The sequence below is a fragment of the Borostomias antarcticus genome (assembly GCF_949987555.1).
Source record: "Borostomias antarcticus genome assembly, contig: scaffold_253, whole genome shotgun sequence".
In the NCBI taxonomy this organism is placed as follows: domain Eukaryota; kingdom Metazoa; phylum Chordata; class Actinopteri; order Stomiiformes; family Stomiidae; genus Borostomias; species Borostomias antarcticus.
The window spans coordinates 69,135-83,131 of NW_028175775.1; the positions used below are offsets into that span (position 1 = coordinate 69,135).

At 45.3% G+C, this 13,997-nt stretch overlaps 1 protein-coding gene across 1 annotated transcript; it reads left to right on the top strand.

Annotated features, from left to right (window-relative positions):
* Nucleotides 1–4,878: 4,878 nt before the first annotated feature.
* LOC311329216 (V-type ATP synthase alpha chain-like) lies at nucleotides 4,879–6,738 on the top strand (the record flags this gene model as incomplete). Its single annotated transcript, XM_084463090.1, has 1 exon — nucleotides 4,879–6,738. One exon carries the CDS (start codon nucleotides 4,879–4,881, stop codon nucleotides 6,736–6,738), a length of 1,860 nt encoding a protein of 619 aa, XP_084319216.1.
* Between the last annotated feature and the right edge of the window lie 7,259 nt (nucleotides 6,739–13,997).

A 13,997-nucleotide genomic window follows, 5' to 3' on the forward strand; every position in this document is an offset into this window, starting at 1 on the left:
TCGGATTCAGTGAATGCGACTCAGAAGAAGGCCATGGCTTTTGAATTGTCCAGCTATGACCTGCAAACCATTAAGTTCGGAAAGTTGTTCAAGCAGCGTTTCATGTCACTGGATGCCGTCATGTCTCTTGAAGATGCCTTGGATCTGTGTTGGACAACAATGGCCGAATGCTTTGGGTCGGAAGAGACACTGATGAAGCAGAGTCTTATGGAGAAGTACTGGCCGAATCAGGAACAACTGGTTGTTAAGGCAGCTTATGAAGCAGCAGCTGAGGCGTAATCATTATGGCCACAGTAGCTCTCAATAAAAGCTCGTTAAACAAAGAGAAGCTCAGTTTAAAAACGTTCAATCGATATCTGCCAGCACTGGAACTAAAGCGCCAGCAGTTGATGAGAGAGCGTAAAAAAGCCGAAGAGGCCCTGGCTGAAGCCCGTGAGCATCTTGCTGACGTTGAGCGTCTGGTTAGACTACAGCTGCCCATGCTGGCAAGACATGATGTACCTGTGGACAACTTGGTTAAGGTGACAGACGTTCGCCTTAAGCAGGAAAATATCGTAGGCACTTATGTTCCTCTGGTTGAGCATATTGAAATTGCGCTCACTCCGTACAGTGACCTAGCAAAGCCCCACTGGGTTGATTATCTGGTCGAACTGTTGCAGCAGATGGTTTGCCTTAGAGTTGAGCTTATGGTGCGTCAACTGAGGCATAAAGAGTTGGATAAATCCACTCGAACAACATCACAGCGGGTTAACTTGTTCTCAAAGGTACTGATTCCCCAGACCAAAAAGAACATTCAGAAGATCCAGATCTATATGTCTGACCAAGACAGAGCCAGTGTTATGAACGCTAAGCTTTCCAAGGGCAAAGTTCTGGCACGGGAAGCCAATGGAGGTCGTTCGCAGACCTCCAGCTAATGTGTCAGCCTGCGAAAGTATTGATTATGGCTATTAAACGACTGAAAAAGATCACCATTTATGGACCAAGTAAGGATAAAACTATGGTTCTGAAAGGGCTCCAATCGCTTGGCTGTCTACACCTTATCCCATTGACCGATAAGGCTACCGAGATTCAGGTACAACCGACTGAAGCCAGTGAAGCCAAAATCTGGTTAGAGCGTAGCCCCAAGCAGAGACGACAGATTCGTAATTTCAAGGATTGTCAGGATAAGGCACGTATTGATGACATTGTGCATAAAATTCTGACAAATAAATCACGATTTCGTGAAGAGTCTGATTTGCGTGACAAGTTGCAGGAGCGTGTTCGTGAAGTTCGTCCTTGGGGTGAATTCACCTTCCCGGCATTGTCTGATCTCAATGGACAGAGACTCTGGTTTTATGTAATGCCGAATAGTGAGATGTCCGCTCTGAAGGAAGCACTTAAAGAAAGTGCATTGCCTTGGGAGCTGATTCATCAAAACCAGAAAGACAGTTATGTTGTTATAGTGTCTGATGAAGAGCCTGAGGAAAGACTATTATCTACCCGGCGATCCCATGTAGGAAAGATTCCGCTCTTTAGGCTGGAAGAGATGCTGGATGAAGCGGAAGGCGCTATGGAGGATCTTCTAGCAGAACGTGAGTCCATGACTAGCTGGAGTTATTTACTGGATCAGGCATTGGCTGCCAGAATGGACAGCGCAGATCTTGAGCAGGCAACCTCTGGCACTATGGATGAAGATAGTTTCTTCTTGGTTCAGGGTTGGGTTCCTGTCGCTGATCAGACTAATGTTGAGGCCTTTTCAGCTGACCGTGGTATCGCGGCTATTTTTGAAGAGCCAACAGTGGATGATAAACCGCCTACTATGCTGGATAAAGCAGCAGGTACTGGGGGGGGGGCAGATTCTCTGGGCTTCTTTCAGACACCGAACTATCGGGCATGGGATCCAGGCAATGTTGTGTTTTACTCATTATCGCTGTTTTTTGCGATGATAATGAGTGATGCAGTGTACTGTCTGATTTTCGGTCTGATTGTCTTCTTCTTCAGAGGAAAACTTAAGCATAGTGAAACCGGTCGCCGTTTGATGAATCTGGCGTATTTCATGTCAGCAGTGGGTATTGTCTGGGGTGTCTTTATTGGCAGCTATTTTGGAGCCACACCGGACAGCTCCGGCTTACTGGGTAGACTTGCTTTTATCAATCTGAATGATTACAACGGCATGATGAAATTATCGGTGATCATCGGTGTTTCTCACCTGATTATTGCCAATGTGATGACGGCTGTCGTTAATCAAGGCTCAAGTTATGCTCTGGCCCCTTTGGGCTGGGCTGGATTGATGGCTGGCGGTACGACACTCTGGCTTGGGATGACCGGTACTTTACCTGAGGTTTTTGAGACCACTATCGGACCTGGGTTGATGGTTGCTGGTGGCTTACTGGTATTTCTGTTCTCTAGTAGCCGGGAAGTTAAATCCATCAAAGACCTGATTCTGAGAATGCTTGATGGTCTGAAAGCCGTCTACAATATTACCTCTGCTTTTGGGGATATTCTCAGCTACGTGCGCCTGTTTGCCCTAGGTCTGTCCGGTGCATCGCTGGCCATGACCTTTAACTCTCTGGCAATGTACGTTCTTAATTCCAGCCCTGTTACTGGCGTGCTGCTTGCTGGAATCATTCTGCTACTGGGCCACTTACTTAACTTTGCTCTGTGCATTATGAGTGGTGTGGTTCACGGAATGCGTCTTAATGTCATTGAATTTGTTAACTGGGGTCTTTCTGGCGAAGGCTACCCATTCAAAACTTTTAGTAAACGAGAGGATTAACAATGGATGGGCTGATTTTGGCACTGGGTTGGGTAGGCATGTTTGCTCCAGTTGCTCTGGGCGCAGTAGGTTCTGCAATTGGCTGTTCGGTGGCCGGACAGGCCGCTTGTGGTGCGATGCTGGATATTGAGAGTGGCTACGGTAAGTTTATAGGCCTCTCTGCCATGCCTTCTTCTCAGGTTATTTATGGCATTGTTATCATGTTTACCCTCAGTAGTATAGGTGTGACTCTGGCCAGTGCTCCTGGTCTGTTTGGTATTGGTCTATTGACCGGTGTTGCCCTGATGTACTCTGCTGTTTACCAAGGACAAGCCGTAGCGGCAGCTATTAATGCTTCCAAAAACAAACCGGAAATGTTTGGTCTATCTATCGCTCCAGCCGCTATCGTTGAGGGTTTTGCGGTATTTGCTTTCGTATTCGCCTTGGTAATGGGTCAGGGCATCGCTGCCTGATGATGGGACCTCAGAAGCCACAAAGTGTGCCGGTAATGTTCCCGGCAACACGGGCACTTTCACCATCCATGGTGGTCGCACAAAGGAGCGCTTTTTGTGCTGTTTTGTGAACACAGTGTGCTCTGTGGTTGGGAAAATTGCCTGACCCATCAGTAAACACAGGACTTGAGAATGAGTATTGCAACACACGAAGGGAAAACGGTTTCTGTCGGCGTTCAGGAACTAATCGAAAAGCTGCGTAGCCAAGGTGTGAACAGCGGCCGTGACGAAGCGGATAAGATCATTACGGATGCGCAAACAAGAGCAGAGGAAATCACTGCCGACGCTGAGAAATGTGCCAGTGCTATTGTTGGCAAGGCTCGTGAAGGAGCTGACTTCATCATCAAGGCTGGTAAAGAAGCTCTGAAATTAGCTGAGCGTAACGCTATTCTGGAGCTAAAAGATTTCCTGTTGGAAAAATTCTCTGAGCAGATTAGAGCCGTTGTCAGTCATTCTATGGAAGGTGATCAGCTGCTGGAACAGATGATTATTGAAGTGGCTGGTGAGAATAACCTGCGCGGAGAGAGCCGTGTAGAAGTCGTTCTGCCAAGGAAAGTGATTGGTGTTGATGAACTTCGCGATCACCCAGAGCTGCTTAAAGCTGGAGGGTTGCTGGAGTTTGCCATGAAGCGTGCCAGTGACATGCTTCAGGATGGTGTTACCTTTACAGTGAGTGAAGCCAGCCAGAGTGGTATAGCTTTTCGTCTGCAGGACAAAGATATAGAGGTAGAGCTCACGGATGAAGCCGTGTCTGCAGTGCTTCTTAAGCACCTTCAGCCACGTTTCCGTGCCTTGCTTGAAGGCATCATCAAGTAATATTGATGTCAGTTCGTTGTGACTGGGTAGCCCATGTCACCAGAGCATACAAAGGGGAATGCAATGGCAGATAATGCCTACTATACCTTACTGACATCGTTGCCTCATATTGACTCGCTGTTTAACAGTAAGATCACGTCTATCTCTAGGATTCAGTTGGATCGTCGTATAGCGATGCTTTCTACGCCAGATCGCGAAACGTTGGTCAAGGTGGAACAACTGGTTCACTGGAGTCATCTTGGCGAAGAGGTTAAAGAGGAGTACCTGATCAATCTGGCTGAGCGCTTGGTGCAGGAGCTGAACATTCCTGACCTGAAAGAGCTGGTCAACTGGCGTTTGGATATGCGAACTATTGTGGCAGCCATTCGTCGTAAAGCCAATGGTATTCAGGCCCCGACTTATGCACGTTGGAGCTATGGTAGCCGGTACGCCTATATTCGACGTAACTGGAGTCACCCGACTCTGGGGTTGCAGAATTCTTTTCCGTGGATTTCCGTCGCGGTTAAATGTCTCAATAAAAAAGACTATCTAACTCTGGAAAAAACGGTCATGGAAGCCGTGTGGAATAAGCTCAATGAGCTTGGTGTACGGCACCGGTTTGATTTTGAAGCAGTGGTTATCTACCTGCTGCGCTGGAACTTGGTGGCTCGCTGGACCTCTTATAACGGTGATGAAGCAGTGCTTCGCTTCAATGACCTAACTAGGCAGGCTCTTGGGGAATTTGCCTATCAGTTGCCCTGATATCCAGACTGATCATCAAGTGTCATCTGATAAATCGGTGGTTACGCATCATTATTTACGATAACGGTTATACTCATGACTGAAAAGACAAAGACAGACCTGATGCAACAGGCTACTGCCAAGGTGGTAGCAGTTATGGGGGATATTATCACTATCGAAAGCATCCTTGGCCTTCGGGTAGGGAAAAAACCCTTGGTAAAGAACGAAGTGGTTTATGTACTACCCAGCCGTCGCTCCACTGAAGCGGTGGAGGAGCAGTTGATGGCGGAAATCCTGCGTGTTCGTGGTAATACTGCTGACATTCAGGTATTTGAAGAAACCCGCGGTGTGGCAGTTGGTGACTTGGTTATTCAGACTGGTAAAATGTTATCTCTTGATTTGGGACCTGGCATTCTAAGTATGATTTACGATGGACTGCAAAACCCTCTGGAGCGCTTGGCTAACCTACATGGGCGCTTCCTGCAGCGTGGCGTACAGATGGAGTCATTGGATCGTACCCATAACTGGGCGTTTACTGCAGTTGCCAAAATTGGTGATCGTCTGCATGCCGGTGAAACCTTCGGAACTGTGCCAGAAGGACGATTTACCCACAAGATCATGATCCCATTTGAGACAGTGGGTGATGTTGAGGTGGTATGGATTAAGGAAGGGAACTTTGCGGTTGATACCGTGGTTGCCCGAGTGAAGAATCAGAAGGGGGAAGAGATTCCTCTGACCATGTACCAGAAGTGGCCGGTACGTAAATCCATTGCTGAAACACTGATTGGCAAGGGAAATACGGAACGTCTGTATCCTAATCAGCCACTGATCACGACGACACGAATTGTTGATACTTTCTTCCCTATTGCCCGTGGTGGTACTGGCTGTATTCCAGGACCGTTTGGTTCAGGTAAGACTGTACTGCTGCACGGTTTCTCCCGTTACTGTGACGCGGATATCGTAATTGTAACCGCCTGTGGTGAGCGTGCCGGTGAGGTGGTGGAAACCATTGAAGAATTCCCTCACCTGCAGGATCCAAAGACAGGCGGGGCTCTAATCGATCGTACAATTATCATCTGTAACACGTCGTCTATGCCAGTAGCTGCCCGTGAAGCGTCTATCTACACGGGCCTGACATTTGGTGAGTACTATCGTCAGATGGGTTATAACGTTCTGGCACTGGCCGATTCTACGTCTAGGTGGGCTCAGGCCATGCGTGAAACCTCTAACCGATTGGAAGAGATTCCAGGTGAAGAAGGCTTCCCGGCATACATGGACTCAGCCATTAAAGGTGTCTATGAGCGCTGCGGTGTAATTCGTAACGAAGACGGTGCCGAAGGCTCGCTGACCATGATTGGCTCTGTATCACCGGCCGGTGGTAACTTTGAGGAGCCAGTAACACAGGCAACACTGAGTACGGTTAAGGCTTTCTTGGGATTGTCCTATGATCGTGCCTACAAGCGTTTCTATCCGGCTATTGACCCATTGATTTCTTGGTCTCGTTATCTGGATCAGCTGGAAGACTGGTACTCCAAGAACCTGTCTCTGGAATGGGTAAGTAACGTTAAAGAGATGCATGCTCTTCTGGTACGTGGTGACAGCATCAATCAGATGATGCAGGTGACGGGTGAAGAAGGTATCACTCTGGATGACTATGTTACTTACCAGGAAGCGTTTTTACTGGACATGGTCTATCTGCAGCAGGATGCGTTTGATGATGTTGATGCTTCTTGCCCGATCAATCGACAGAAGGAGAACTTTGATCTGGTGGTCAGCCTGATTCGTCAGCAGTACAACTTCAGTGATAAAGATGAAGTACGTGATTACTTTATCAAGCTGACTGGCCTGTTTAAGAATATGAACTATGCCCACTACAGTTCGCCTGAGTACAACGGTTATGTGAACCGTATTCAGGCACTGCGTAGCCAATACGCAGCTGGTGCTATGGTTTCCTGATGCTGTTTACATGATCGGCTTTTGATAAGACTGCCGGTAACTACGGTAGTTTTTGTATAGGTTTTTTTATTTATGGCTCTGGTCAAAAACGGCATGGTATGTACAATGCGAAATTGTTTCCTCGTGTAACTGTTCTGTTGCTAGGTTAAAGCGGCCAAGGATAAGCCGTTAATAATGATAAAAATAGTTCTGGCACCAGATGCACAGGATTTCTGGTTGCGGACAGGAGTTATAATGGGAAAAATTATCTCCGTGCTGGCATTTATGCTCGCATTCAGTGCTTTGGTGGTTGTCTTTGACAACGACCTTTGGGGAAAATCCACACTTAATCAAATTATTGACCGTAAAGTGCTCAGTGTTAGTCTGGATGCAGGATATATGCCGTTTGAGATGGCTAACAAGCAGGGCAAAATTGGTGGCTTTGATGTGAATATTGTCAGTCAAATGGTCAAAGGCCATCATGTGGGTAAAGCTTGAAATCGTGAACATCTTCTAGGATGGCATTATTACGGTACTGGTGACTGATCAGTTAGATGCCATCATGTAGGTATAACACTGACCGTCGAGCGTAACCTGTAAAGCAATTGGGTGTGGTTCCCTTGTTACGACGCCACATTCATTAGTTCTCCATGATGATGAAGGCGAGAGTATTCCTTATGGAAGTTACAATACGCCTGCCAATCTACACTTTAATTCAGTGAACGTAGTTGCAACACAGCCTCTGCCACTTACAGACTCCACTTTGCCTAGGTTAGATTCATACGGGCATTGATCAAATGGCTGCAAGCTTCCTCAATGACTCCACTGGAAATCAGATAATCAGCATCTAGCGCCTTGTCATAGCAGGACATGGGACGGTTTTTTTGAAGATAATCTGAACACTTATCAATGGCCTTACGTTTTGTCAGACTTCTCTTGCTAGCACTTTGCCGGATTCCCACGGGCATCTTGCCAAACTCTCCCCTGAGTATCTTCATGGACCGTTCTGCCACCCAACTTTCAATAGCCTTATCCCTCTTGTAGTGTAAGCAGTGACCGGTTTTCCACAGATATTCAAGTACATGGATAAAGTCAATGATGATGGTTGCCTTAACTTCATTTTTTTCATAATTCAAGTAATCAGTTCCCGCTGATTATGGCCCCATCAATATAATTACAAACTGTCGTTTCTGCCACGTATCTCGCCTGAGCGCTTCCTCGAAAGCTTCTTCTATCACGGCTTTCGCCTCTCTTTCTACACTGGCCCACACTCTCTTATTCCGGGCGATGGGACGGAATTTAAAAACGTTGTCGCTCTTCCGATCCATATTAATGACCCATTCTGCCGTTAGAGTATTGGGTTTTACCGTATAACCGGTGGCTACCTGTGCCATTCGTTTGCGATCTTTCTTCTCTCTCAGACTGAGCTTTGGTTGCAGCTTCTGCTGACTCTTTTGTGCGTTCTTTTTGATTGCTTCCCTCAACCATTCCTTTGTGCATCACTCGGCCCTTCCCGTCGAAACTGAGAATCTGCAGGTTTGCTGTGTGCTTAATCCCAACCTGTGCTGTTCGTAAAAAGCCTCAAAGTTTTGAGCCGAGTCTGCTCTAGGTGCATAGTCTGTCGTTTTCCAACCATACATGGCAACTCTCACGATGTCGTTTAATTGTTTTATCATAAGATAGCTCCATTACATCGATGGCGATTTTTTTCCTCACGTTATCAGAGTACTTATCAGTATGGAGGTTTAACTTAGCATCCAGCGGAAACACGCTGGATTGCTTCTGTTGGCTGTAACTACGACAGAACTAAACAAGTTGGTCAGTTGTCGGTAGGTATTTTCCCTGACGTGATGTATCTGCTCACTGTCGTTATCAGTTATTGACGATTGCTGCAGCGCATCATTGGTCCGTTTATCCAGATACCATTGGAGGAGAATGTGCAACACTTCGTGCCTTTAGTCAGGATATAGCTCTCTACGGTGCCATGCTCTTGTTGGAGAGTGGATTCAAGGTGCTGAAGGAAAGCGTCCAAATGATCCCAGTCTAGTGAGAAGAATGAATAATCGAGAGTATTATCCTAGGATGCAGTCACAATAGGCTGCGTTATGTAGTTATTGGTTTGGCACGTTATATCACCATAAAACCGTTTCTTTTTCGTTACCTGATATATCGAACACCATGAGGTTTTAGCGGTTGCATTGCCGTATGAAAAGAGCCTCACCATTTGTCTTTGTGATGCCCAAGCTACTCGCCAACCACATCCATTGTGATGGTTTCACTGTCTGAGAGTTTTGGTGGAAAGCCTAGGCTGCTAGGCTACCAGGAAGAGGTCTTTAAGCACATCATCGATAAAGCAGTAACCAGTGGTGATAAAATATTCAATGGGCATGGCTGAAACCATATTTATTTGGACTGCTTTTAATAGGAGTAAGTAGATTCAGCCATGTTTTATTAGAGCGAAATGTGATGTTCTACTTTTCCATGAGTTCTGAAAAGTGACGTTTCTCGAGTTACCAAGGGTTATAAGACTATCAGTGTACTTAAGTGCAGTGGCAACATGTACTAACTCACGTTTTTCTATGTTGTGTGACCAGTCGCTGATAATAGTGCTTGAAATTGCTAAAGGACTCCGATAGAAATATATTATGATGGTCAGTATATTACTGGGCGATAGCCTGTATATCACTGTAGGCTTTTTTGAATGACAGATGAGTGGTCTGTGCCATTGTGATTCCAACGTTATGCAGAAATCATCCACATCACAGAATACACTGACAATAGATACGGGAGCCTCCAGTTCGTTATCTATGGTTTGGTATCCGAAAGATTGCTAAGTGGCTGTGGCTTACCTGTCTTCCACTATCGAACTCACGTTAATTATGCTTAGTCTGGCGGCTATCACGTGTAAGTTTGGCGTTATTCTCGGTTTTGCAGAGTTTGGTCATATGGTTGTATTGGCTGAATCCCTTGAAAATCAGGGGATGTTCGACTTTCTGGGAAGTAAGAAAAGTCGAACATTGCGTTAAATATGCTTTTGATATTGCTAGGCTGATCCGGCTAGGTGCCAGATATGTTGTGGTGATTAATCTGACTCCACGGTATCAGTCTGCACAAGAACTTGTGCGATAATTGGTGGTCAAGGCTGTTCAGGAAAACAATAGTGAGCTGAAGGCCGCTCTACAATTTATTCGTGAGGCTATTAAGGAAGCGCTGAATATGGAACTGGATGCAGTGGCAATGATGAATTAGCTGATTCCATGGGCCGCACCGCATGGCATTATTATTGATAAACCTTGTTTGGGATTACTGAATGGCTTCCAAATATCAATGCCCACAAGGAGAAGTTTGGTATAAGTCTGGTTGACCGAATTATTAATAATCAATCTCTAGCGGATGCGGTGCAAGTTGCTTTTCACGTTGTCAGGGGAAGTAATATCTGTCTGTTCGAACCATGATGAGCACTTATTGTTTGATACTATTCATCTCCCGGTGCATACCCATTTTGGGATTGCACTTTATGCCTGTAAACTCCTTAAGAATAATGGTATTGCTTGCTCAAACGATGTTATTCAACCATTGTTAACTGTACCAGAACCAATGGTTAGCTGGCAGTGATGCAAAGCTGACCGTCTTTAGGAATAATGAATATGGGTGCGTGGTTTTTGATACGACAATGCAGCCGCTAAACCATGATGTTTTAGCGGCTGCATTGTCGTATCAAAAGAACCTCACCCAATAAATAGTTATGATTTATTTACTGTGGTGCTCTGCTAGAAAATACTTTCTTGTTTTAGGTGGAAGGATTTGCACCTCTCAATCTTGGTGATTTAACAAGAGTTTATAGGCGTGGATGGTGCAATGTCTTTTTTTTAAATTCCCAGCGTATGCGTAGTATAGGGGTTATCCTCCACACAGGGATTAATGCCCAGTAAATGAATATGCCAATGCAGTTGGCTACGATATCCCAGAATGAATGGTGTCGGTAGTCAGTCAATGACTGCAGGCCTTCAATACACACACCGTATATTGCTGCGATCGTTGCTTTTTTTAAATTAAAAGTATCACGGTAGTAAAAGCCATCAAGAAAACCTGAAATAACCATAAAGGCAATCAGGTGGGCTATTTTGTCAGCAGCAATAGGCAGCCTTAAGAATGTAAACTCAATGCCTCGAATATTGTCTATAGGTAGCAATGACATAAGGGTGATGACAATTAAGATTGTGGCTAATGCTGCTCTGTTAACTAATAGATAGTGATGAAGAATTATCGTTTCCAGAGAGGTTGTGGTCAGGATCTTTTCCACTTTAGATTATGTGATTTGTTTTTTATGGGTTTGTTTTTCAGTGAAGCAGGGATTTCCAGCTAACGCCACTGCCCAGGGTGTAGATCTTCAAGATTCCATGCGCCAATCTGGCTGCGTATTAGTCTGAGTGTGGGGTGACCGACAGTGCCGCCATTCTTCTGACTTGACGGTTTCTACCTTCTTTGATGATTAACTGAAGCCAGCAATTTGGCACAGACTGTCTTGGCCGTATCGTAGGGATCCTTTCACATATATCTGGAGCAGCAATAATCTCCATTTGAGCAGGAAGTCTAGGGCCATTGTTTAGAACTACTCAGGTACAAAGGTTGGCTAAAGCTTGGGAGTCTGGAATTCCTTCCACCTGAACCAAGTATGTTTGAGGTATCTTATGTTTTGGTGGAGCAATGGGGTTCTGCAGCTGACATTATTGGTTAGCAAGAGTAGCCCTTCACTATCTCTATCAAGCTTGCCCACAGGGTAGATTCTAGGGATTGTGATGAAGTTTTTCAATGTCTGCCGGCCTTACTGATATGAAAATTGCGTGAGAAACTCATAAGGTTTATTAAGCAGTAGCAATCTGGTTGGTTCGGAAGTGGCTGACTGAGAGGAAGATGGTACAGCTGCTGCCATGGGTATCCACTGATAGGGGAAAACATGATTCTGCGATGTCCGATTTTTCTTACTTTTCCGAAAAGTCGATCATTCCATGATTTCCAAGGGCTTCAGGTAATATGACCAAACTCTGGGAAACCGAGAATAACGCGCAACGTGCACGTTGCCAAGCGACATATTAAGCACAATTATGTTGTGCTAACGTATACTATTTACGCTGAAACCATCTAGGGATCGGGGATTTTAAACTTTCGTGGTCTACAAACAAGTCGAACATAGCGTAGGATTATAAGTTCAGCAACTACCGTCGACTAGACTGTGCCTTAACACACAAATTGCAGATAATAATTTTTAGTTCAACCCCTATGGGTAGTAAGCATATGCAGCAACGCGCTACTGACTTTAAGGTTTGTTTCAGATATCTTGCTCCGATTATTTTAGGCGTAATACTGTGGAGCTTACCAATTCCTAGAGGTTTGGATGTTAGAGGTTGGCACATGCTGGCGATTTTTTCCAGCACTTTGTTGGGGGTAATGGTTACGCCTATGTCAATGTCTGCAATAACTCTGATGGGGGTAACAGCTCTTGGGCTGACAGGAACACTGACTTTACAACAGTCTTTAGCGGGTTACGGAGATCCGATGACTTGGCTGGTCGTGTTGGCTTTTTTCATTTCACACGGGTTTATCAAAACGGGGCTTGGACTGAGAGTAGCCTATTGTTTTATGCGTCTTATGGGTAAGAGTACCCTGACTTTAGGGTATAGTTTGACACTGACAGATGCTCTTTTGGCCCCTGCCATGCCCAGCACTACAGCAAGGGCTGGCGCTGTGGTTTATCCCATTATGCGCTCGATTGCCATGGTTTACGACAGTCAGCCTGGAGCTACAGCAAATAGGATGGGTGCCTTTCTGATAATGGTTGTTTTTCATGCCAATGCGATTACCAGTACTATGTTTTTAACCGCTATGGCAGGGAATTTTCTGGTGGTCAAGTTGGCCAGTACTCATGGGGTTGAACTTAGTTGGGCTACTTGGACATTGGGGGCATTATTACCTGGTATTATTTGCTTGGTTATCATGCCTTTATGTTTATATCGCATTATGGCGCCAGAGTTGAAAGAGACGCCCATGGCGGTCAAAGTTGCTACAAAAGAGCTCCAGCTTTTGGGATCCATGGGAAAAGAAGAATGGATCATGACCTGCACTTTTGCGGCCTTGCTTCTGCTCTGGGTATTTGGTCATCAGGTCGGAATTTCAGCAACACTTGCTGCCATGGTTGGGGTCTGTATCCTGCTGCTCAGTGGTGCATTGGACTGGGATGATATTTGTAGTAATAAAGGCGCTTGGGATACCATGATCTGGTTTGGTGCTTTTATAACCATGGCTCAATATCTCAGTACATATGGGGTGGTTCATTTTATCAGTGAGCAGGTTGGTGTTTTGCTTGATGATTTGCCAGTATTGCTCACAATGATTGCCATTTGTGTCCTGTATTATTTTTTCCATTACTTTTTTGCCGCATCCACTGCGCAGATCAGTGCGATGTATGCCAGCTTCCTGTTGATTATGTTAAGTGCAGGTGTTCCACCATTAGGTGGAGCATTGATGTTGGCCTATATGAGTAATATATGCGCTGTAGTAACCCACTATGGTAATGGACCAGCCCCTATTCTCTATGGAGCTGGATATGTTTCTCTTCTGTCTTGGTGGAAGACTGGATTGATAATGAGTGTGGTTTATCTGGCTATTTGGTTGGGTGTAGGAAGTGTTTGGTTCTATTGGTTGGGCTATCTGTAAATATTTTACTTTGACCATTTTGGCACAATAGTGATTCTACCTTGCTATAGAATTACTTCAACTAGGATGGTCTTGATTAGGAAGCTCAGTACGCTAAGGCACAGTGCCCCAAAAAGTACAAATTAGCCCCATTGGACTTTTTGGCTAGATTATAGACAGTACAGGCCATGAACAAAACCAGCCAGCCGATTAATACCTGCATAATTCAGCTTTGTGTGCAGTTCTTTTGATACGACAATGCAGCCGCTAAAACATCATGGTTTTCTATATATGTGGTAACGAAAAAGTGACAGTTTTATGGTGATATAACGTCGTTAAACCAATAACTTCATAACACCGTCCCTTGTGAACGCATCCTGTGCCAATACCATGATTATTCATTCTTTTCACCAGTTCGTGATCATCTTAACGCTATCATTCAGCACCTTGGATACTCTCTCCAACAAGAGCATGGCACCATAGAGAGCTATATCCAGCCTGAAGGCAACGAAGTGTTGCGCCTTTTCCTCCAATGGTATTTTGATAAGCAGGCCACTAATGAGCCGCAGCAATCGTCAGTAATAGGT